The following is a 23,645-nucleotide window of genomic DNA, read 5'->3' as shown; positions in this document are numbered from 1 at the left end:
CAAGGACCCTAAATCCGGCGCAGAGATAATTTTATTCGCGCTAACGCACCCTTAGCTCTGGATTTTAACGTCTGTTAAAATTCAGACTAGGGTATACTTTACATCGGATGTGGATTATGTGGTTACGACCACATGATCGCATCAGCAATGTTTTCGCTGTTATTGGGTGAACATCGCTGGTTTTCCAGCGATGTTTTGCTCATTTTAGCGCTAACGGTGGAATATTTATCACCTAGGTTATACACGTTGTAATAAGTTCTTCACTATGGAGCTCACGTCAATAATATTTTAGAAAGTCCAGAAAGAGCGTCCATTTACTTTATTATAGATCACCCTGCCCTGGTCCAAGTTCCCCGAATCCAATATGGGAAGAGCAAAAGCCATTTCCAAAGCCACTATACTATGGTCACTCCATACGGTCAGTAGGACACATACGTTTTCACAAGTCCCAAACATTTGATAAGACACAACTACATAGTCTAAAAGACTCTGAGTGTGACGGAAGTGAAAAGTAAATTGGGCTATTTTTTCAGTGGGCACTCTTCCGTTTAAGATAACAAGGTCTGTGCTTCTAATACTATCCAACAAGGAGAAGCCCCGTTTATCTGTTTTTATTTTTACCGGGAAAAGAATCTCAGGGATATGCCAAGTTTCCTCTTTATCGATATTCGCATAAATCTCTAGAGCAGAGTTGGACATTTTGGCATTTAAGTCTCCAACAATTACCACAAGGGAACATTCTTCCCTGATGGCTATTTCATGAATGAATAAGAAGAAAGTACTCAACAGATGATCAAAATTTCTCCCAGGAGGGATATACAGGTTTGTCACAATAAAAAAGAGGCCTACCAAGGTCTCCCAAACAAGCCAACTTCAAGCATATACAAAGATTTGAAGGATGACAGAACACCTTCTGGTTCCAGTTAATCGAATTTTTAAGCAAAATAGAGACTCCCCCACTAGCATGACCTCTATCGGAACGTTTAGGATGGCTAGAAAAAGTAAAATGCCCATCACACTCAAAGTCCTTGCAAGATCAAGATTCTTGCAAACCGATGATTAGGGGATTCAAGGTTTTCAAATAATTCAATTTCTCCTAGTAACCCAAGCCAGCCATATTCCAAGATAGAAGTAACCCACCCAGGCTACCTCAAAGGAGCGCTTCTTTCTGCTTCCGGACAGGTGTTATTCAATGCTCTTGCAACCCAGGTCCACTGGGCCGATTCGGCTTCTACATCTAAGGTCTGGGGAACAGCAACCATATCAGACACCAGATTTATTGAGCGGCCCCTTCTATCCAGGGAAACCATAATATTTTTGGTGTTGCCCAAAGAGTACTCAAACTCGGGGCCCATCGCATCTTGTACCACAGATTTAACGGCCCTAAAAGCTGTCGGACACTGCATTGGAAAACACAAAGAGGAATATTCCACATATTCAGGAACAGATGCTATGTCAAGCCCTCATTTCAGGAAATGCTCACAATTCTGCATAACCAAGTTGCCAATGATTAAAGAACAAAAAGTAACTCTAGAATAAGAGAAGGAGTCATGTAAATGAATCTTCACATTTAAAATATCCCTACTTGATATCAACCTTAATGCCTCTATTTCTGAAAATAGAAGAAGAATGGATCCTCGATTTACTGGATAAAATTCATTGTCAAATAGCCAGGTAAAATCCACCATGGGGGATAGTGCACTCTGCCCCATAATGAGATTCTTTAAATCATCCCTTGGGGGATCCATAGCGGAACCCTATCACCACGACTGGCCACATGTGAGCCATTATTGGGCTGAATGTTCTAATCCGGCACCATCGTGGAAATTGGGGCCTCTAAACTTCTCATGGGTAAAGAGCTCTATTCCACCAAACCTGCTTGATGCTTCGTATTTGGTACCCCTCCTCTGGATTCTCGACCACTCCAGCCCCAGAGGCCCCGGACCAAGTCTGGAGCATAGAAATCCCACCTCCCATTTGTGGTTCCCTTTCAGAGTGATCAGCCAACTCGTCAATTAGGGGAGTTTGAAATACCTGGATGGACTGCAACATCGAATTTAGTACCGATTTTCCAGATACCCCCGTTTCCCCGGTCATTGACATATGCACTATATGGGGCTCTAAAGGAACACCCTCATCAGACAGGGGACTGGGGTCTCCCTTCTCCTCTAGTGTTTGAGTATCGCTCTGGTTTCCAAGAATCCATGCAAAGCGCAATTTTGACGTTTTTCGTTTAGAAAATCACCTCAACTTTTTGTGTTTCTTTTTCATATTTTCCCCCTTATGATTTGTTGTGGGGCATTCCCTCTTCCATATTTTCGGCCCTCCCTTCTCAAGCAGGTCTGAGGAACAGGCCTGGGAGGTAGAGGAAGTCAAAACCTCCCCCTCCCCCTCTCCCCTACCCTCTTGTTTTCCGGAACCCCTAATTTTCTTAGTTCCTCTTTTGCCCCCTCTTTTACCATTATTAAACAAAGGGAAAGGTTTTATTATAGACTTTTCCGGAGGGGTCCCGATAAAACCTGCCCAAATAGAGTACTTAAACATAACTCTTCTTTTTCAAGATTACACATGGGTTCACTAAAGGGCAACAGATAAAGAGGTATTCCCGCTTGAACATAAACATCTTTCGACTCTCTCACGGGGACAGATGAGGGAAGCCTTCCATTTACCAGTTCTTCCGTATGGGGATGTATCGTAGGCTTGGGTTGAATAGAATCAAGCTTAGTTCCCTTTTGTACTTCAAACAACATTACAGAGATAATTTCCAATATATGATCAGAACTTAAATTTTTTCAATACAAACCAGATATTCGGGAGGCACAACATCCCTCTCATTTGCCACCTTTGGTTGTGTACAAGGCAAAAAAACATCGTGGGCGGATTCCAAAAATGTACCACTCAAATGACTTGTACTACAATACAAAAGAGGCAGAGAGAGACGCCTAGGAGAAGAACTTATAATTGGAGTATTATTTCCCCTGAGACCGCTCGCCGGAGAGACTTCCTTGTGAGGGACTTCCCAGCCTCTTGTGTGGATTTCACTGTCAATGTCTGGGAGAGTAAAGTCTTCCCCTAGGTTTGACCCTTCTCATGCAATTGACTTCTCAACCATAGAAGGTGCATTGTCCAGTATACCATCCGGAAAACACTCTCCCCGCTCATTCGCTTACAAATGTCCCCCAAGCAGATAAAGCTGCTGTTAAAACAACAAACATACAGTCAGACTTTTGACCATCCAAAGAAATATGTTGTTGACCTTGAGGGTTGGCTGGAAAGTCTGAGCACGATTTTGTACATGAGAAAACGTCAGGTGTAACAGATAACCCACCAGACATACAATCTTGCTTTAACCTGTTTGGAGAAGACTGTTGCTGGCTCTGTTGAATGTCACAAGAGACAAAATCCGGATTTGCATATGAGGGGGCGACCAGGAATTGCCCACTTTGACCATCCTCGATAACATCAATCTTCTGTGCCAGCACCCCTTCCCTGGAGCGATTCAAGCCCCCTGCAAAGATGCAAGTGTCTCCCAGTGACTCCACAGAAAAAAGGGGAGAGAGCATTGCTGTGTGGCAGTTCGAAAACTGTCCGTCTTCAAGTGCGATCCGGGGCACCTTGCGAAAAAAGCCTGTAATAGCTGGGTGGGCTTTATAACAAAGTTGGTGCAATTGTCTAGTGCCACTATATGATCTCTTTAATTTATATGACCAACTTGGAGATGAAGAGAGCACATGCCCCAAGCGTACTTTTTTAGAGGTCATAATGCTCGGAAGGGGGGCACTTTTAGCAAAACTCTTAACAGGACTTACTGCAGCCTCAGCACCTCTCAGCTAATGGAGGACCAAGATGATTTAAGGAGTCGCTCCTCACAGCTCCCGGCTCCCAGCTCCGGGCTCCTCACAGCTCTTCACAGCTGTCAGCACTTAGTTCACTTAGGCACCAAACGTCATCAGACTTATAGCTGTTAAATATTGAACTTATTAAAATAAAAAGAAAAAAGAAAAAAACCTCAAAAAATAAAAAGGCAATAACCGGTGAGGTGGGCACTACAGGCGGACGGAAGCTGCACCCAGTGCTACCCAGGCCGCCTTCGTTCCCACCTGAGGCACACTCTTTGCTACCATCAACTAACGGTGGTGCACTCACTGCACTCACCCAACCAAGGGGCACAAGCGTGTGGTTCTCCACTTCTCAGCTCCTCCAGTGCCGACTGGATCAAACAGCGGCCGCCTGGTGGAGTGCCGTGCACTGAGCACAACAACAGGGCACCGAGGGGTGTCAGTCGCGCTCAGCAGCACCCGATGCCTGGCCGGCTGCAGCTCGTCCGTTGGTCTGTGGCAGGCAGAAATTCAGCGTGAGATCAGGAAGCTTGGCGGTAATGGCGGCAATCGCAGGAATCACGGGCGCCAGCAATGCAGCGTCCAACACCTCTCCCTCCTCCTCCTCGCACACTGCGACTGGCAGTTGACGGGCAATGCAAAAACACGGAAACAGGATTCAGAATTCTCCCCCTTCAACAGTCCCATTTTATAATGGAATAATCAAGACTACAAGTCCCAGAATTCAAAGTAAAAAAATCTCAAGCGGCGCAGTCCGGCATTATGTTATTGCAGGTTGTTGAGATTCTTTTTTTTTGTGTAAAGCGTATAGTTCTTTAAATGGACACAGGCCTAGTAGGGGATTGAGGGTACTTTCCAAGTAGAATTGTCCATCCATTTAAAGCAATGCGTGCCAGTCCCTAACCTTCATCAAACCCTTCGGCAACGAAGGCTCCTTTCGAAGTCACAGAATTGCTGCTTCCCGTAGAAGGCGTCTCTCTCCTGGGAGGGCAGCCCTCTGGAGTGGGATGGAGAAGCAGCGCTCACCGCGGACAGGACAGCAGTGCAGAGGTGTAGGTGCAGCCTGGAGGTGAGAAGCCAATTTGTGCTGGAGTAACCTCTTCCTGCCGAGTGATATCTCATTTTAGTCTCCTAATTGGCCTACAAGTTTCCGAGCCATCTGGGGTGTCAATAACTGGTAGAGTTAGACCTATCTCGTGCATTGTCCTAAAGGTGGCAATCACGGCATAGTGGTCGCTTTCCTTGAGTTTCAAAATGGAGATACTTCTGCAGTACTCCCTGAGGACTTGAGATGCAATTATGTACTCAAATGTTGATTCACTCCTATGTGTGACCTGATTGCTCGCTCCATGGGTGGGGCCCGGATCAATAGTTTGCAATAGGTACAGGTTATATGCTTGAAGAATAGTGTGAGTTTATTCGGCTTTGTTTGCACCAGAGCAATCCAACGTATTTATAGAGTGATCAAGGTTTTTTTTTATTGAAATCGCCTAGGAGTAAGACCTCATATGTGGGGGAGGTGCAAAGTAGATCTTCCAATGATTCGCGGAATCTCTCTAGGGTTTCCTCATGAGGTTATTTAAACTGGTTCACATGTATAGGTTCGTTTACTATGCCAATATTGTGTCATTTGTAAACTATTGCTAGAGTTGTTGGGTTTTGCCTCACCATAGTTACTCGTGCATTTATGGTTGTGGCTGCATAAAGTGCCAGCCCTCCCGATGATCTTCCATACTTTCTGTTTTTTCCGCTGGATAATACCATTCCTGCTATGCATCTTTCAGTAACGTGCATATACTCTGTGTTTCTTAGATACAGACTATATCTTCAGATGTAAAGATTTCTAGAGTCTCCTTATGCGGTATGAATTGTTTGAGCCCCTCTAAATTTCAAGAAATTACTGTTATTTGTGTTCCCACCATTTTACTTCCAGACTGATTGTGGGGTCTGTGTTAGGGGTAGTATTCGGTCTTTGAGGAAAGTGTGTTCGCCAAGAAGCTCCAGTCTTGCTCAGGTCCTTCTTTGTGCGCATTGTATAGGATGCAGTATCTTTCCTTGCTTATATTTAGTTGCACTCGTAGTTGGGTACACCCTCATTGCAATGGCGTGTATGAGGATGTTGCGCTTTTAAGCATGCTATACCCGCCTTCCATTTTGTCGATTGGCTGCCTTGTACCAGATAGTACTGTGGGATATCCTTCTGGCACTGTAGCATTGATGTTAATCCTCAATTGTTTGAACTTAGGTGCTTCCCCTATTTCTTGGTTTCCTATTTCCTCTGTTTCCCATGATACTATTGTGGTTTCTGTATATCTTGTCACCCTGGTGAGATGTATGGTGGTATGAATTTAGACCAAGTTGTGAGGGGCTTAGTTCTTCATTCAGGTGGCCCCGTAGAGGTCCATAGCGACCTGGTCTTTCCTGTCTTATTGTTGGATGTGGTCTATGTTCCAGGTTGGTGGATGTTAATATTTTGTTTTGGTAATGCTTTACTCAGTTGTCGATTTGCTGATTATTGGTTGCCTGATTATTTGAGCTAGGAAGATGCTTAGTGGTCCATACATCCATACCTGGTTCATACTGATCCTGATTGTTATTTCCCTGATTATTTGAATTGGGCAAGCGAGTTAAGGTCCAGGCCTCCTTGCTTAGTTCTTTGAGTTTCAATGGAGCGTTGCCCCTCGACATTACAGGTCTTGGCCTGTGCAATAACGTTGCGGGAGATGTGTGGTGCAGCGACCAGGGTGGCTGACTCCGGAGCGCATGGCTCACGGCTCGATCCCCAGCGCCGGAGGCAGATCAGCTGAGTATCATGTGACTCTGGGCTTACTTAATCTCTCCAGCACCTTGAGACCCTTAAGAATGATCAGTTTGCGCTTTACAAATACCTGGTTCTTTGCGGGCTGGAGACTCTTCCTTTGCATTCTCCTTTTTTGGGATCACGTCTACCATGCGTGTATGTGGAGGGGGATGATCCGGGGTCCTCTCTGTGTTTGTACTGTGACCTGCTGGTAAGTTCATTGTAGAGCTTGCATATTTTACTCTTTCCCCATGGTCAGTACTGAATTCAGGTGTTCTCATTGTACGTTTAGTTTGGGTTGGAAGCGGGGCAGCACCTTCTTTACTATCTATTTCAGGGCTTAGGATGCCTCTGATGTTTATTTTTGCTTGTGGCTCCTTATGCCCTTTCACCCCCTTGAAGATTGGATAATATTTCATCCTATCATGCCCTTGTTGCCATCTTGACTCGGTTAATTAATTTGTAGTTGATACCTGGAGCGCATTTTTTTTTTTTCTTCCTCCTACTAAGTAGTCTGGCTGCTTGAGTATGTTAATTTTCTTCATTTGAATCATTGTGTTGATTTATATGTGAGGAGGTTCTGATGTTTCTTCTGTTACTTGCTTTTGATTTTAGTTCTGATTTATTATTTAATTGGACCCTGAGGGCCACTTGTATGCCGTTGGGAAATTGTCAATAACTGTCAAGTCTAAGTGGAGCCTTGTTGGGGGCCTTTCTAAGCTAGTTAAAATATCCGTAGAGGTTGCCATATGTCTCACTGCCCTGTCTGCAAGGTGTTTTTTTATTTATTTAATTTTGTAAATTTATTTACCTTTTAACATACAGATAACAAACCATAGGATATTGACAGATATTAGTCCATACCGTTTACGTTTCAAACAGCGTTGATGACAATTCTTAGTCTATTATCAATGTTGACATTTTACCTGTTTTGCACCATCAGTCAATTCTGTACTCACCGCTTGAGCTAATATTGGCTAATATTGTGAATGTTTATACCTGAACGGGCAGGGGTTCTATGTGCATGTCTGGCTAGATCACCAAATCAGGAGTGTGGTCAGAGTCGTCTTGTGTTTCTAGAAGATATGTTTGGAGGGGTTGCCAAATGTCTCTCGGGCGTGAGGTGGGTAGTTGAAGTTAAGAATACAGGTCTCTGTTGGTACTACAATCTATCAAGCTAGCAGTCCAGCACTACGGTGTCAGTGGGTGCTTACCCCCAGCGTATTGCAATTTCACGTTTTCTAACATCAAAGCTGGGACATTCTGAACAAACCTGAGCAGCGCTTGTAGTGGGTTAGTGTGAGCATCTGGTTTATCATGCATGATAATTCAATGTGTACGGTTGTCCAAAAACCGGCTATTTTAGTGCAAGTCTAGGTCATATGTAGGAAGTCTGCATGGGGAAACTGGCATCTAGGGCATGCGTGTGAGCAAGCGTTGTCCATGCGTTGTACCCTGTAGGGAGTCATATATGCCTGCCATATGAACTTAAAATGTAGCAACTTATGACGGTGGTTCATGGAGAGTTTACGTGTTTGTTTACAACAGCGCTGCCATTGAAAATCTGATATAGCATGGCCCAGATCCCGTTCCCATGCCTCTCTTATTTGAGAATCTTTAGTGGAGAGTAATGTGATACAAGCCTGATAGAGTTTAGATTTGAGATGCCCCCCCCCCTCCCTCCACCCCGAGTTTTTAATGAGTAAAGTCAAGGGAGTGAACTCTGGTAGCTCAAGTGGGTAGCTAGGAATTTGTGCACGTAAAGCGTTTTGTAGCCTATGCAGTATAAAATGATCCATCTGTTTCTCGATGAAATCTATCGTCTTCTGTCTGGGAGAATACAGGGCCTTGGGGGAATAGATCTCCCAACGTGTCGAGAGAGAATTTGGAGAGAGTGTGCTTGACAATTTCTTCCTGTGTGATGGGCAACCAGGTGTTGCACGCCACGGGAAGGGCCGATGAATAAAGGAGGTGACCACCTGTGGATCTAATGAGTTTCCTCCATGCCCAGATAGTTGTTGAGACAGTTTGGATATCTTGGGGTCGCATTTCAGACCTTCCGGTAAAATTGCTGAGAGTTGTCAGGAGTATGAGTAGGGGACCGGTTTTAAGTTGAAGCCCCCTGTGGATATGACGTTCCTGTAAGTGACGCACTAGCGGGTCCAGCGCTTTACCAAACAGCAAGGGTGATAACGGGCATCCCTGTCTGGTCCCACGCGTGGGTTAGAATCCTCTGGTTAGCGTTCCATTTAGTCGAATATGTGCAGTGGGTTTAGTGTACAGCAATCGGTAATAATGGAAGTGAATGTCCCCGGGATGCCCATTCTTTGGAGCGTTGGATGTAAAAAGGGCCATTCCAGAGAGCTGAATGCTTTTTCGACATCCAATAGTACAGCAGCAGCTGGGGTGGTGGGTGAAATTCCATGGAGGACTGCAAATAGTGTGCGTATATTCAGTGCTTTGGATTTATGTGGGACCCTGATTGTGCAGGTGAAATAATGTGATCCAATATGAGAGAGAACCTGGTGGCCAGCATTTTGGCGAGTATTTTTTGTTTTGTAAAAACAGTAAAGAAAATACAGCACTAATAGTTCATTTCGAGCATGGTACATTAAACGACTGTCATCACCAAATATGTTCCAGCACACATTGTGACCCGCGCCCGTCACAAATATCGTGTTCTTACTCCACCCAAGAGGAAAAGAGGGAGCTCTGCTACTCTATCTGGCCCAACCACTTACCCCAGACCCTCCCGTGTTTGGTTGGACATCCCCTAGCCTCACACAGCGGTTTTTCCTGTGCCATGCACCAGTCTATGCCTTTGCAACATTTGGCTATGCTAGGTGGGGTAGAATTCTTCCATGCAGGGGCAATATCCCGCTTGGCCAACATGATAGCGGTGCCCAGAAAGAGCTTATCTGCCCTGATCCCATCCAGACTGTCCATAATACCCAGGAGTAGGTTCAAGGGTTTATGTGGCACCTCCCAGTATGGGGTGAGATGTGGACACGTCCACACCAAGTGATAAAAGTCTGCTGGTTCTAGCTCTCATCGTGTACAAGATGGGGTGGTTCTTAGGCCCACCCGATGGAGGCGACTGGGGGTGAGGTACGCATAGTGAAGTTAGTACAACTGGACCACATGAAGCTTGGCTGAGGTAGTAATGATTTTAGGAGCCATCAAGGCATCCCTCCAGTCCTCGTCATCTAGCAAAACCATCCATGCCTCCCACCGGAGTCTGAGCAGGTCAAGTGTTTTTGGGCTGTTGTTGGTCAGGGAGCGATATATCCTCGATATCCCTCTTTTCCTTAGGTTCCCCATCATGATCTGCGCTTCCATTGGGCTGAACTCTGGCAGTGATGTGCCTAATGGTATGTGTGCGCTAAGAGCGTGGCGTAGTTGCAGATATTTATAGAATTGTGATGGGTGAAGGGAGTAGTGAGTCTGTAGGTCTTGGAATGAACGTAAGTGATCCCCTACCCATACATCTCCCAATTGTGAAATACCAATGAGGTCCCACCTCCTGAAGCCTTCTAGAGCCCCTACGTCCCTAAGCCAGGCGCCCTGCCAGAGGGGAGTTTGCTGTGTCAGTTTGTTGTCCCAACCGGTGTGGCATAAGGCAGAATTTGGTGAGTATTTTATTGTCAAAGCTCAATAGAGACAACGGCGGTAGGATCCGCAATGTAATCGGTCTTTTCCCGGTTTAGGGCGTAGAATTATAACTGCTTCTCGGAGAGTGGGTGAAGGATGCCTTTTTCCATTGCTTTCTGGTATACTTCTAAAAGAGCGGGGGCAAGTAAATGTTTGTGCGCTTTGTAAAAGCAACCCGAACAGCCATCAACGCCAGGCGCTTTGGAGTCATCCATGGCATCAATTGCCTGGGTGACTTCCTCTTCAGAAAAGGGTTCACTTAGAAACTGGCAATGTGCCCTATCTAACCATACCATTGCTATAGCACCCTCAGAGGAGCGAGAAGTGTATAAGTGCCATATATTAGGTGAGTACCGAACCCTGTATGTGGCTCGTATCTGTAGCCCTGGTGCCGTCTGGTTTTTGTAGTCCCGGTATATATGGCTGGCCTCGTGGTAATGTGCGTGCTAATGTACGCATTAGACGATCGCCATCACCATACCTTCTCACAGCTGCGTACTTTCCCAAGTAGTGTGCCTCCCTGTCTGCAGCTTCATGAAATTCTGTCATTAGTTTGGCTCGGAGTGTTGTGTACATTGATTGGGAGTGTGATATTTGTGTTCAATCTATATCCTGTAGTTGTTTAGAGATGCAAATTCCTCTAACGGTTAGAATCCAATTGCCTGAGGGGTACGCATCTGTGCTAATACTGGTGAGTGAGCCGTCAGGGTGCGGGGTAGGTGTTGCATGGATATTGTACAGTTTAATAGACTGGGCAATAAAAGGCAGTAGTCAAGATGAGTCCATGTGTTGTGATATGCCGAGTAGTGTGTGTATGCTGCCTGTTAAGTGTGCAAGTGGTGCCAAGTGTCCTCTAGAATATATTCCTGTTTGAGGTCCGTAATTGTACATCGAGCTCTTGGTTTTGTGTCTGCGGAGAGCCAAGTGCTGTCTCGAGGAAGGTCTAATAAAATGTTCAAGTCGCCTCCCAGGCATATCTGTGTCATCTCCATTCCATCTATTTGGGTCATTAGATCCAAGAAAAAATCTGGGTCATCTATATTGGGCGCATATACGTTCACTAAAAGGATGGTGTGTCCCAGCAAGTGACCCTTTACCATTAGATATTGCCCCTCCGTCACTTTTCACTTCCAATGGGTTAAATGGAACCAGTTTATGTATTAATATGGAGACTCCCCTGGCATACGAGCTGTAGTTCGCAAAGTATCGATGTGAGCCCCATGTCTTGGCAAAAGAATGTAGGGGTGTCAGGAGATAAGTGAGTTTCTTGTAGGAATGCGATATCTATTTGGTTTCGTTGCAAGTGCTGTATCACCTGTTTGCCTTTCCAAGGGTTGTTGAGTATACTTCATGACGCTAATATAAGAGTTCCAAATGGGTGGATTCTGCTGTCAGTACTCATAGTCAAAAAGTGGGAACATGATGTGGATCTGGTTTTGTGGTTGCACGGTATGAAGCAATATCTCAAGTGTATGAAACTGTATTAAAACTAGAACATTACTCACCCACCTCACCCCCCACCCATCCCCATCTCACATACTATGGAGAGATCCCAAACCCAGGTTTCGTCCCTAAAGCATATCAAAAATATCTATTTGTAACACTAGTGTGTCAACACGGGGGAGTGGCAACACCACGCCGGATCCTCCAATATGTAATAAAGACTATTGATTGATAATGGCATGCAAAAAACAAACAAGTTTTAGCTTAATCTACAATGTCCCTCATCTACTAGGATAACCTAAACATTGCGAAAGGTCCACCAGTGTTAGGTTGATGAGATTAGATCTACACTGGCACTGGTCATCTGGCCGGGGAGGTTGATACTTGTGTGGTCTTCTTCTTGGATAGTGTGTGGCAGTACTCCTGCACCTCCGCTGATGTTTAAAAAATCCGAGACCTGTTGTCAATGTATACCCTAAGGCGTGCCGGGAATAGCATGCCATATCTCAGTCCCAAGTTCCTGAGGATGGCCTTGACAGCAGTGAAATTACGGCGGGCCTCCTGGACCATGATGGTGTAATCTGGATAAAAAAAGATTGTTGCACCTTGCCAGTGAAGTGGGCCTTTCTCTCATGACTGTCTCAATGCGGTGTCTCTGTCCCTGAAGTTGAGCAGGCAGGCAATAATGGTGCGGGGGGGGGGGGCAGCCAGTTTTCGCACAGGGCCCCAGCGAGTGGTGGGCTCTCTCCACTAAGAATGCCGGGGAGAAGGTTTCTGTACCAAAAGAGCTGCTAAGAGTTGTCCAAATCTTCATTTTTCATGGCGACAGTCTTTAAAAGTTTTTCAACATGATCCAGCCGTTTGGTCGCTTGCGCTGCGCCACCTTCGAGGTCCGATACCCTGCCTTTAACTGTGTCCATGCAGCCATCATGTTTGTCTAACCGTGTACCCATATCATCCAAGCGTTTGTCCAGATCATCAAATTTAGTGTCCAGTGCCTTAAATCCTGCATGTAGTTCTGTCAAAATGGGGTCAGGGCCTTGTTGCGCAGCCATTTCGGTATTCGAGTTGTCCCCCCCCCCCTTGCTTGTCCCGGTCCGGTAGTGTTGCCTGCGCACCCAGCCTTCTTGAACATCAGCTTACATTGCTTGGGGTCCACTCGAACCATGATCCGAAGTGGCCAGATGTGCACAGCACTAGACCGTTGTCAGTGGTGAGTGCACATGGTGCAGTGTTGTGATGCGCCAGGCCACGCTCTGATAGTGGGATGGGGCGCAGCTGGGTTGCTGGGTGGGGAAGAGTAGGCCGGTTTACAGTTATGGCGCAGTAGCCTGGGATGTCATTGTGAAGCTGGGTGTCCCTGCAGGTGAGCCAGGTAGATAATTCGGCACAGCCTCCAGGACCAGTGTAATAGTCCCAATCAGGGAGTACATTCAGTGCCCAGTCGCCCCGCAAGCATATGGTGCCACAAATAAGGGGCCCAGTGGATACGGGACCCGGTCACATACCTCCACTAATGAGTTGGTGGTGATCTTGCCAGCTGGCCCTTCCCACAGGGTAGACAAACGCTGGGTTAGTGTCCTGCTATGGGCCCCCTATTATAGAGTTCACCCGCAACATGGGTGTGTCCCGGGGAGAAGTCCAAAAAATGGAGGCTGGTGAATGTTTACTGCTAGAGTCAGGTCTGTGTGGCCGCTCGAAGGTCCGGCAGTAGCCCAAGCCCGCCGGGTACTGCAAACAGATTTAGTTCCATTTGTGGCTGCAGAGGCCCTATATGCTTGCGTAGTCCAGTTTTCGTCAGCGCTGGCCTACCTATTGTAATATGCGCTGGGAAGTGAGGGCATGTGAGTGCCACAGACAGTTGGTTAGGGCTGCAGCAGATTCACCGCACCACAGAACAGGGCCCGGTTACTTATTACAAGTCAATTGTGGGAGGCCAGTGTTGTCCAGCGCTGATCCGAGCGCGCTGCCTGGCAAGGTTCCTGGTCGGCAGCCCCGGCAGTGTACCTTGGGTGCTTGGCCAAACACTGGATGTAGACTGTCCGGGGGGGTCACTTGAGGGCCGGTGAATTAAAGGCGCTGGGCCCAATGCAGTGTGTCCACCATTATGCGCCACGAAGGGTGTATGAAGGACGCAGTTGCAGAGGACAAAGGTCTACCATGCAGCAGGTTTCAATGTGTTGGAGCCACCTTCCGAGGCCGTTCCAGCCAAGTGCAGACTCCAGCCGGATGGTGCGACCCGACGGAACGGTCGCTGCGTTGATTGGGATGGGTCACTGGAGCCTTCGTTCTCCTGGGCTGTGCAGCATTTCATTGATGAAGCGGAGGAGATGTCATCCCGGGTACACTCGCAACTCCGGCCGCGGCGCCCACGCAGTTGTGGTAAAGAGCACCTCCCGGGACCTCCGGAGTGCCGAAAATTTCAAGAGCGGGTGCTGCAATGGTTCCACCTCTCTTGTAATTGTTTCGGCTGTTGAAGATATGGCTTTTAAATGAGTTGCATGCTTTTTTATGGAGGGATCCGGCGGAGCTCCGGGACTACACAGCCATCTTGGCCGGCGTACCGGCCACACCCCTGCAAGGTGTGGGTTCACATGCTTCATGCTCTGCACCAGTTGAGATCACAATTCCGGAAGTGTGCTGTTGGGTGGCATGCACAGGATCGTGCACCACCTGTTGTTTCTTTACTGGATTTGATTCCCGGAGTGCTAGGTTTTGCAGTGGCGGCTGCTCCCGGGAAGCAGCAGTGGGGCGGAAAGGGGGGGTGGTTAAAAAATAAAAATAAATCACTTACCTGCCTTGCCGGCCAACTTGTGAGCCGCCACCTCTCCTCCATCCTCTCCGTCCTCTTCCTAGCTTCTTCAATGCAAGAAAAAAGCACCTGGGATCCCAGGCACCCCATAGCCATTCACAACGCTGCAATGCAGTGTTGCGATTGGTCTGAGCGCCGTGGTTCGGTGCTCAGCCAGGGAATAGGAGCCTGGGAATGTTCTCCACCCAGGCCGTAATGCAGCCTGGGTGGAGAGCATTGAATTGCACTTACATAGTGACCACCATGCCTTCCCCTGCTCTGAGAGTAGAGCATACCCGCCCAACCCCACCAAGATGCCGCAGCAGGAAGAAACAAAATTATAATAACGTCAAGTTATATCATTTATTTTTCCTCTTTTTTCACTGAAAAAAAGCAGTGGGGCGACGTTCCTCCGCCTTAGCGGAGGAGCCACAACTGAATCTCAGTTTTGATTTTTGGATTGTAGCAAGTCCACCTGTAGTTCAAGTTTGTGTGACTGCCAGGACAGAGTGTTGAGTGCTGCCAGCAGACTCCTGTTGATAGATGCTGATATTGTTGTATCTGCTGGGTATTTACTAGTCACATTTACTGGTTGCGGTTAGGTCATCCCTCCTTCCTCTAGTAATACTTCTGTTTCATCCAGTAATTTGATGTCAGTTTCACGTAACACAAAAGTTCCAGAATGGTTTATGCCACCATTCAGTAATTTCCCAGCCTTGTGTGAAGTTGAAGATATAGCGATGACCGATAATTCTGGTAATTTCCCTAATTCTTCACTGCAAAGTTGAAGTGAGCTTTTACTGTTTATTGTCCTGTTGAGGATATTGTCCCCCTCTGTTTGTGCTTGCTGTTCTCTGTTGGAGCTATGGGCGGGGTTGTAGTTCTTTTTAGGTCTCGCTGAGTCAGCACATGCTCTGCGAGACATTTTGTAAGCAGGTTTTAAAAGTGCTACCAAAGGCTTGGCCACCATCTTGCGATTACGCGCACAAGCGCACGCGCTCTGCCTCTCCAATGCAGCGTGACTCGCTCCACCCCTCCTCGACCACAGAGTGCGTCCCCGTGATCGCTTTCACGGATGCGTGGCCGAGTCGCGTTGTTTAGCTGTCTTCCTCGTGCATTCCCGGTCTCCCTGGTTGAGAGCATCAACGCGCGGCCAATGCTTGTTTTAGAATAGTTTATGACTGCAAGAAGACAGAACCAAACACACACACGCACATCTGTGTCCATAGTACAGATTTTCCATGAACCTACCTCTTCCTCCTGATTACTACAGAATTCTGATAACGCCCCCTCCCCCCAGTAAACATTTTCCTAGCACCACCTGTGTCGTCTGCGGTGTGGTTTCTTGTAGCCCTCGCCCGTCCTCGGTAGTGCAGGCATTCCCCCAACCTCCTCTGCAGCTTCAGCTTCTGGGCCTGCACGCCCCTAACCCCTGTGCAACAGATATACCCCCCCACGTGCTTGTCAGCGCCACGGCTGCATGGATAACATATTGCTTTTGTGCTTGCAGAGTAATGCATGACGCCTAGCACGCGCCGCTGACAGCCCTTTAATGTGTTTCTCGCATTGCTAAGTGACGTCCCTGCCTTCCTCTTCTGCTTCAGCTTTAAAACCCAAGGGAAAATTGATAGGCAAGGAATGTTGTGTTGTGGGGCGTGTGTGTGATTAATGGGGACTGCCGAGCTGTCCTTAATGTATGTCCTAAGAGGAGGCTATCTTAAGTGCTGCCATTGGATAAGTGCTTAGGATCGCTGTTGGTAGAGGAGCGCACTTTATCCAGACGGCGGGTTGCAACGAGCTGAGGCATACACAGCCCGAATGGTACAGACTAGCACATAACACGGAACGGAAGGCATTTCTTACTCCTCTTGGTCTTTGTAACTGATGACTCCTTGTAGTGAGCCGTGCGCCCTCTGAGACCTCCGTGTCGCAATTTTAAATCCCGGAGCAATTAACACAAGCATTGGCATAGCCAATAGGTCTTGCCTTTGGGACCTTATAAGTGTTTAGCCATGTAACACTTCATGTTGTTGCACCAAGGATATTGTGCTTGATAACTAAACACTTATAAGGTCCCAAAGGCGAGACCTATTGGCTATGCCAATGCTTGTTTGATCAGTTGTTCTGTGCTCCATTAGCCAGTAGCTAGTATGTTTCAGTCGTATGTACTGGGGGTGCAGAGAACCCTTACGGGACTGTGTCCTTGTTTGGGCTAATGTGGGCACTGGATTATTCAATTGGTTGTTACCAACGCAGGGAGCCTGTTCCAATATGGGCTTAATTGTATGTGAATTTCGAGTAGTGGTACTTTCATTGATGGCAAAATAATGATTCCCCTATTGCAGGCTTTTTATTTGTTTGCCTTGTCCTCCGGATTTGTTATTATAATTTTTGGGTTGCGCCTTGTCAATGAGACTTTATGCGGCACTTTACAGTTGCAATCAAATGGTGTTGGTGTCCATCTATATTAAGTTGCTCAGCTTTCTTGATACTGACCACTGCCCGTTATAATTATTCTTAGTTTCGATGTTAGTTTCAGAATTGAGGAGTTATTACCGGATTCAACTCTTAGGTGTCCTAATGTGCAACTTCGCAGTGTCCCATGGCCTGTGTCCGGCTACCCTTTGCTTACTTGAGTTAGTTTGGTGATCAGTCAGCCAATCTCTTCTGGTTCCTAATACCTCCCCCTGGTGCTGTAGGTGGTGACTCACTACCAATGAGGGGGTTGCTGAAGAGTCACTTGAAGAGGTCAATAGAGCCGGTTGTTGTGAGGTAGTAGGCAGTCACGGCCGGCATGACTCGCGGATGGGGGGAAGTAGGTCGGGGGGTCACTGGATCGGTGTGTTATATAAAAAAAAATACTTACCTTCCCAGGTCCCGCGCCATCGCAGCTCCTGGCCAGGTCCCACGGTAAGGAACAGGAAGCAAGCGGCCTCCCTCCCCTCCTCTAAGCCAATCACAACGCTGCAATGGCTGTGTTGTGATTGGTGGGGACGGCGGCCAGCTGGGCATCTATGCAGAGGCCATTTTCTCTATGTAGGCTGCATGCAGCCTACATAGAGAAAAGGGAGAGTGCGCATGACTGGTATGGTCAGCTCCAGAGAGCTGACCAAACAGTCAGGGCCCACGGCATTGGTCTAGCCCACCCGCCGGCCCACCCCCAACCAAACACTTCTGCTTTCTCGCAATGCGAGAAGCAGAAACATAAAATGGTAGTTTTACAATTTTATGTTTCTGCTTCTTGCACTGCAAGACAGCAGTGGGGCGACGCTCCTTTGCCCTAATAGAGGAGCCGCCCCTGGTAATAGGTGAAGATTGTGGACCTTCAATTCCTCTTCTCGCTGTGCCTGTGTCCAGCAGATCATTTGCAAGACTCCCAAAGTGTGTGTGTGTGGGGGGGTAGGGGTGAGGCCAGGCTGGGCTAGGTGGTGGTACATACTGCACTAGGCCCTAAAGCGGCCACCTCCGTACCAATACTTTTGCACCCCCACTTCCCCCGGCACTACTTTCCGTACCTTGTACCGGGTAGGCTCTGCTGCTGTCACTTTTAGGCAGGGGAGAGGGCTGTGCAAAGACTGGGGTGGCCTTGTAAGCTGGGGTGGCCTCTGAGCTGTGACTGAGTCGCAGTGGCAGGTGGGAACAAGCATGCAGCAGGGCAGGTAAGTGAGGGCAGCAGGTGGTATTGTGGCAAAGTGGTAAACAAGAGGCAGACTGCTAGAAGACTCCAGAGGGCACATGTGTTGATGCACTCTGCAGTGCGCCTCTGCACCTAGCTCGCTCCCTCCTATGCTCCGCAGCTCTGTGCCTCTCCTTGTTGCATCCTTGCACCCTTGCACCTCTCCTGCATCTTCTGCCCCCTCTGTCACCTCTGTTCACCAGCCCCGCTATTCGGCTTCTCCACTCTGCTGTACTGCTGTTTCCTTGCTGTCTCCTCACTTCTTGCTGGCCCTCTGCGACGCTCTGGCCCTCCTCTCCTGCTACTCTATTCCTGCTTCCGCTTTCCACTTCCTACGTAGCAGTTTAGAGACTGTAGCCTGTCTCTGCGTCACATGATTGGGTGTAGCCGACAGTCGTGCTTTGTGTATACCTCCTAGACAGCCACACACAATTGAGAGCTTAGGTATGCTGGATGTGCCATCACTGGCAGGATGGGAGGGAGGAGCTGGGCACACCCTTACTTACACTTGGATAGGCTGTATCCTTCCTCCACACAAAGGGCTGCATACTCCCTGTAGTTAGTCTGGAGTTATGTCAGGGGAGGAAGTATAACCTGTGTACTTCAAAGGAAAACCTCTAGAAGCTTCTCCCACTTCAAAGTAGGCACCTGGCATAAATATTAGACCTCAGACACCAGCTCTTCAGTACACTGGACCTGTGGAGACTCTGCCAGGAAGAAGGACTGCTGAGCTGCTGAAAGGACTGTCACTCTGCTGGACTGCTGCCCTGCTGGACTCGTGCCTTGCGAGACTGCTGGCTGACTGGATTGCAGCCATGCTGCCCGCCTGCCTCAGTCAGAGGAATTGTACTTGCATGTGAAACCCAGAACTCCCAGAGTGACTCCAAGGGCTAGTCCGCTGGCCTTCTGTTCAGAGCTACAGGGACATAGCAGGCTCCCAACCACCTGAACCAGGTGCCAGATCCAGTTGGAGTAAGCCCCTGATTGCCAAGTGGTGCCACTCAGGTCCCAGACCCTTGGTGTGGGCTCAGTGGAGTTGATTTGAAGTTTTTGGGCTCTTCACAATCGCGAACAGGCCCATTGGCGCCAAAACCTTGTTGCTCGCACTGCCCGCCTACTTGAAGTTGTGTCAACCCAAACTTTTGTGCTATAGTATTGACCGCATGCAGAGATTGCCACAGTGAAGCTCTAGCCTGAGTGTTTGCGATGAGAACAGGACCTTTGCACTAGAGGGACGACCGTCCGTTTCGCCAGTTTTGCTCTTTGCACTGCATCGATGATGGTCCGTGACACTTCCCTGTTCCTTGTGGCCCCCTTCACCACAAACAGGACTCTTTGCACTAAATTGAGAAGGTAACTTTTCACTGGACTAACATGGCCCCTGTATCCGACCCGCACTCCATCACAGTTGGCCTGCACTGTAACTTTCTCCCGTGAGTGGCTCTTTGGGCTTTCTGTCACTATTTTCACTTTAGTAATTAAAATCGCATATCTCCGGTTCTACTAATTGGATTTTTTCGTTTTGGTCTTGAATTATTTATTAATTTTTACTCTTGTTTTCTAAATTGGTGTTTTCACTTTATTACTGTTTGAGGTGCTGCATAAATACTTTATACATTGCCTCTAAATTAAGCCTAACTGCTGTGTGTCAAGCTACCACAACTTTGAGCATAGATTAATTTGGGGTTTGCTTGTGGCTCACCCTGAAAAGGATTGTGGTTGCTGCTTGAGTAGTGCTCTCACCCTTCTCAACCAGTAACCCAATTTCTCAAAGCGATGTTGGAGTTTTTTGTCTGTCATTGACCTCCAGATATTGTTGGGTTGCTACACAGGGGTCTTGCTGTAGAGGGCTTTTTAAGTGATGTAGCTGATCTTGAAGTTGATCTAGACTTGCAGGGGGAGCCAGTGTAGATCCTTTAGCATAAGGGGGAGCGTGGTTGGATTTCCTCAGCCCCGTGATGAGCCTAGTGGTTGTGTGAAGGATGCCTTTCAGGGGAACAAGTGTGGTCTATGGGGTGCCGTTGAGCAGAGTGATATTGTAATGTAGAGTAAGGTGTTCATAATTAGTAGCCCTGTTCATAAGTAAAGTTTCTCAGATGGCACTATGTCTTCAGAGGAACAGTTTTTCTTGTCATTTACAAACATATGAATTCAGGTGTTGTTGTCTTGGTTAATTTCAGCAGAAGCAATTTGACCTAAACAATAATGATTTTTAAAAGAAAGCCCAGCCCCATATACCTTCAGCAGCAAACAAGAAGCTGCAAAGCGTATACGATATTACTTCCCTTCCGGTACTTCCCCTGCCCTCCCACTAGATTGGTCAGACCACTTTGCTGTTGTCTTTCGTTTTAAAGTTGTTTCAGGCCCCCGAACAGCTCCGGGGGGAATTAAGCCCAAAACGAGGAATTGGGGTAAGCTTGATATTGGTGCTTTAAATAATCTTTTAACCAACAGCACCCCTGCAATTGATCAAATGAAAATTGCTGACCGTGGGGTGATCCAAAGTTGGCTTCTACATTCAATTGATTCTTGTCTTTCTCTCTCTAACAAATTGTTTTACAATCACTGTCCCCCTGCCCCCTGGTTCACGGAGAGGCTTAAAAAAGTAAAAACAAAATGTAAAACTTTAGAAAGAGCATGGAGGAAGAATTATGTGCCCTATATAATGGACCTATAAAAAGGCCATAAGGGAGTACCACTCTCTTTGCAAAGCAGCCCGTGCTGAATATGTCTTCTCCACAATCTCTCAAGCTCAAAATTGCTCTAAGACCCTGTTCAAGGTGGTCAAGGAACTTTCTGGAGCACAAAGTCAGTCCATACCACTCATTCTTAATGAAACACAGTGCGAAGATCTTGCTCGCTTTTTTGTGAGCAAAGTTTTAAAAAACAATTCTGCACTGTCGGTTGACAACCTGCCTAGTATTGCACAGCCAGCTTATGCTTTTTCTAAAATAGTTAATGCCAGAAGATCAGAGTTTGGTGACAATCCTAAACATATCAATATATTGGCAACTTGGTCTTTATTGGATACCAGCTCTTTTTATCTGGTCCTGGCTAATTTAAAATCTGTCTCCCTCAATGATTTACTCCCTATCTCTGTACAAAGACAACTTGAGTCTCCTTCAATTTTGTTAATCATGGAGCTCCTCAACGACTCGTTACAGGAGGAAATAGTCCCGCCAGAATGGAAACATGCCATGGTTCTGCCACTCTTGAAGAAGATCAATGCTGATTCCTCTCAGCTTTCGATCGATTTCTCTTCTCTCGGCTTTCTCCAAAATGTTCGAAAAACATGTGAACTCCCAGCTATCCTCCTTTGTTGAGACCCAGAACTTTTTACACTCTTCACAATCTGGTTTTAGAGCAGGTTTTTCTACGGAAACTACCTTATTAGAAGTCACTGAAATGCTGACACCGTTTGGACATTGGTGACGCCGTGGCCCTCATTCTTCTTGATTTGAGTGCGGCATTCGACACGGTGTCTCACACCGTGTTATTGAAAGCGCTGCAATCCCTGGGTATTGAGGGCCTTGCGCTCCAATGGATTTACTCCTTTCTTACCAACCGTACTTTTCAGGTTTTCTCCTCCACGGCCAGGGTTCGGTCCTGAGCCCTCTTTTGTTTAATATCTATGTTCGCCCACAGGCAGATATTGCTGATGACGCAGGGCAGTCCATTTTTTCTTATGCTGATGATACTCAGCTTACTTTTCCCTTTCTACAGCCAATGAATTTGAATCCTCGACTCTCCAGTTTGGTTTGAGGAAGATAGCGTCTTGGATGTAGGGCAATCTATCCAAAATAAATGGAGAAAAAATGGAAGTTCTGATCTTGGGGAAAAAACAAGGCCTCTGGGGTCCTCAGCATTGGCCCCTGGAAATGAGAATCTTACCCCAGCCTACCCATCAAGTACATAACATCTGTGTGATTATCGACGACCAATTATCTATGAAAAATCAATTAGTGAGGGTGGCCTCAGTCTGTTTCACCATTCTTAAATTGTTGAAAAAGATTCTTTGGATGCTGTCCCTCTCCACTCAGAACTTTGGTTCAGGCCCTTGTTATATCCAGGCTTGACTATAGTAACGTTTTATATCTGGGTTGTAATAAGGATGTGATACAAAGACTGCAGAGGGTGCAAAATGTGGCGGCCAGATTGCTCTGCCAGGTTCCTAGGACGGCCTCCGTTTCAGGCTCTCTTCACAACCTTCGCTGGCTTAAGGTGGAGAATCGTATTAAATTCAAAGCCTTGAGCTACATGTTTAAAATCAAAATGGGCTCAGCCCCGCAGTACCTGCAGTCTTTAGTCCAACCCTATCTACCTTCACATACTCTTCGCTCCACTACTCAGTTGAAATGTACTGTTTCTAGAATCCGACTGAGGCGTATGCATGTTCTATCCTTTGCCTACTTAGGACCTTACCTGTGGAATTCTCTTCCCATCTCTTTACGTAAGGAAACGGTTTATGGTAATTTTCGTAAATGCCTGAAATCTTGGTTGTTTAACCGTTAGGCAATTTTTTCCCCATCTTTCCTCTCAGGCTGGCACCGGGAAACCCCTTGGGGTAGCTGTGCGTCTTATAAACTCAAATAACATAACATAACTTCTGACATGTTGGTGAATCGATGCCCATGCAATAAAGGTGTTGCTCGTGTACCATTTACTTTTGTTCGAAACATGCATATTAAGTTTGTTGCCCAGCTCTTCCTCTGCTTTCTGTTTCTTCTAGCCCGAATTTGGTGAGCACCGAAAGCTTGAAACACATGCTAGAACATGCCATGGCCCCAATGTTGGAGGAGCTGAAGAACATCAACCAGCCGAGCACGTGCATCAGCTGCCAGCGGCTGCAAAAGAGAAATTCGGTACCATGAAATATAAGAGATACATATCTTCATAAATAAAATATGTTTTTTCTCTGGACAACCTAAGCAGTCTTGTCATCCATCACTGCTCCTTTCTACTTTGGAGATGTTGTTGTAGGGTACAGGGCAAGTGTTTTGAGTTGTGTAGACCATCGTTTTCTCTCTTTCCTTCTGTATTTTCTGGGAAGGCTTTGGAAGGGCTCATGATGGAAAAACACATGCGTGCCATGGTGATCGGCTCCGACCTCCGTCTTCTTCAGGATGACACCCTTCGGCTGCAGAATCTTCTTTATCGCCAACAGCTCAAGAACGAGTGAGTTTTTGGGGCTGGTTTATTCTTTTTTCTCACTGACTTTATAAATTACTTTCATTTAAATACGGTTCTGTAAATTTATCTTTCATTAATAGCATGAAATCTGCCATGAATTTGTCGCTCTAGGCTGAACAAATCTCATGTAAAGTGAACCAAACTATGACAGCGAAGTAAAGAAAATTGTGATCAAGTGTAGTAATAGAGAGAAAACCTTCAAGGTTGAGTGCAGCAAGTTAGCCAAAGAAAATATCAAGTGAAGGCTGAGCAGCT

General features: G+C 46.9%; 1 protein-coding gene across 1 annotated transcript in view; it reads left to right on the top strand.

Moving 5' to 3' along the window:
- The window catches only part of TSKS (testis specific serine kinase substrate), a 332,589-nt gene extending 309,516 nt beyond the window's left edge, over positions 1-23,073 (top strand). The window contains exon 8 of the mRNA XM_085614340.1: positions 22,930-23,073. Within this exon, the coding sequence (XP_085470466.1) occupies positions 22,930-23,071 (142 nt within the window). The 3' untranslated portion in view covers positions 23,072-23,073. The remainder of the gene's footprint in view (positions 1-22,929) is intronic.
- The last annotated feature ends 572 nt before the right edge of the window (positions 23,074-23,645 follow it).

The sequence above is a fragment of the Triturus cristatus genome, chromosome 7, assembly GCF_964204655.1.
Source record: "Triturus cristatus chromosome 7, aTriCri1.1, whole genome shotgun sequence".
NCBI classification, from domain to species: Eukaryota; Metazoa; Chordata; class Amphibia; order Caudata; family Salamandridae; genus Triturus; species Triturus cristatus.
This window is presented reverse-complemented; position numbering and strand designations above follow the sequence as displayed.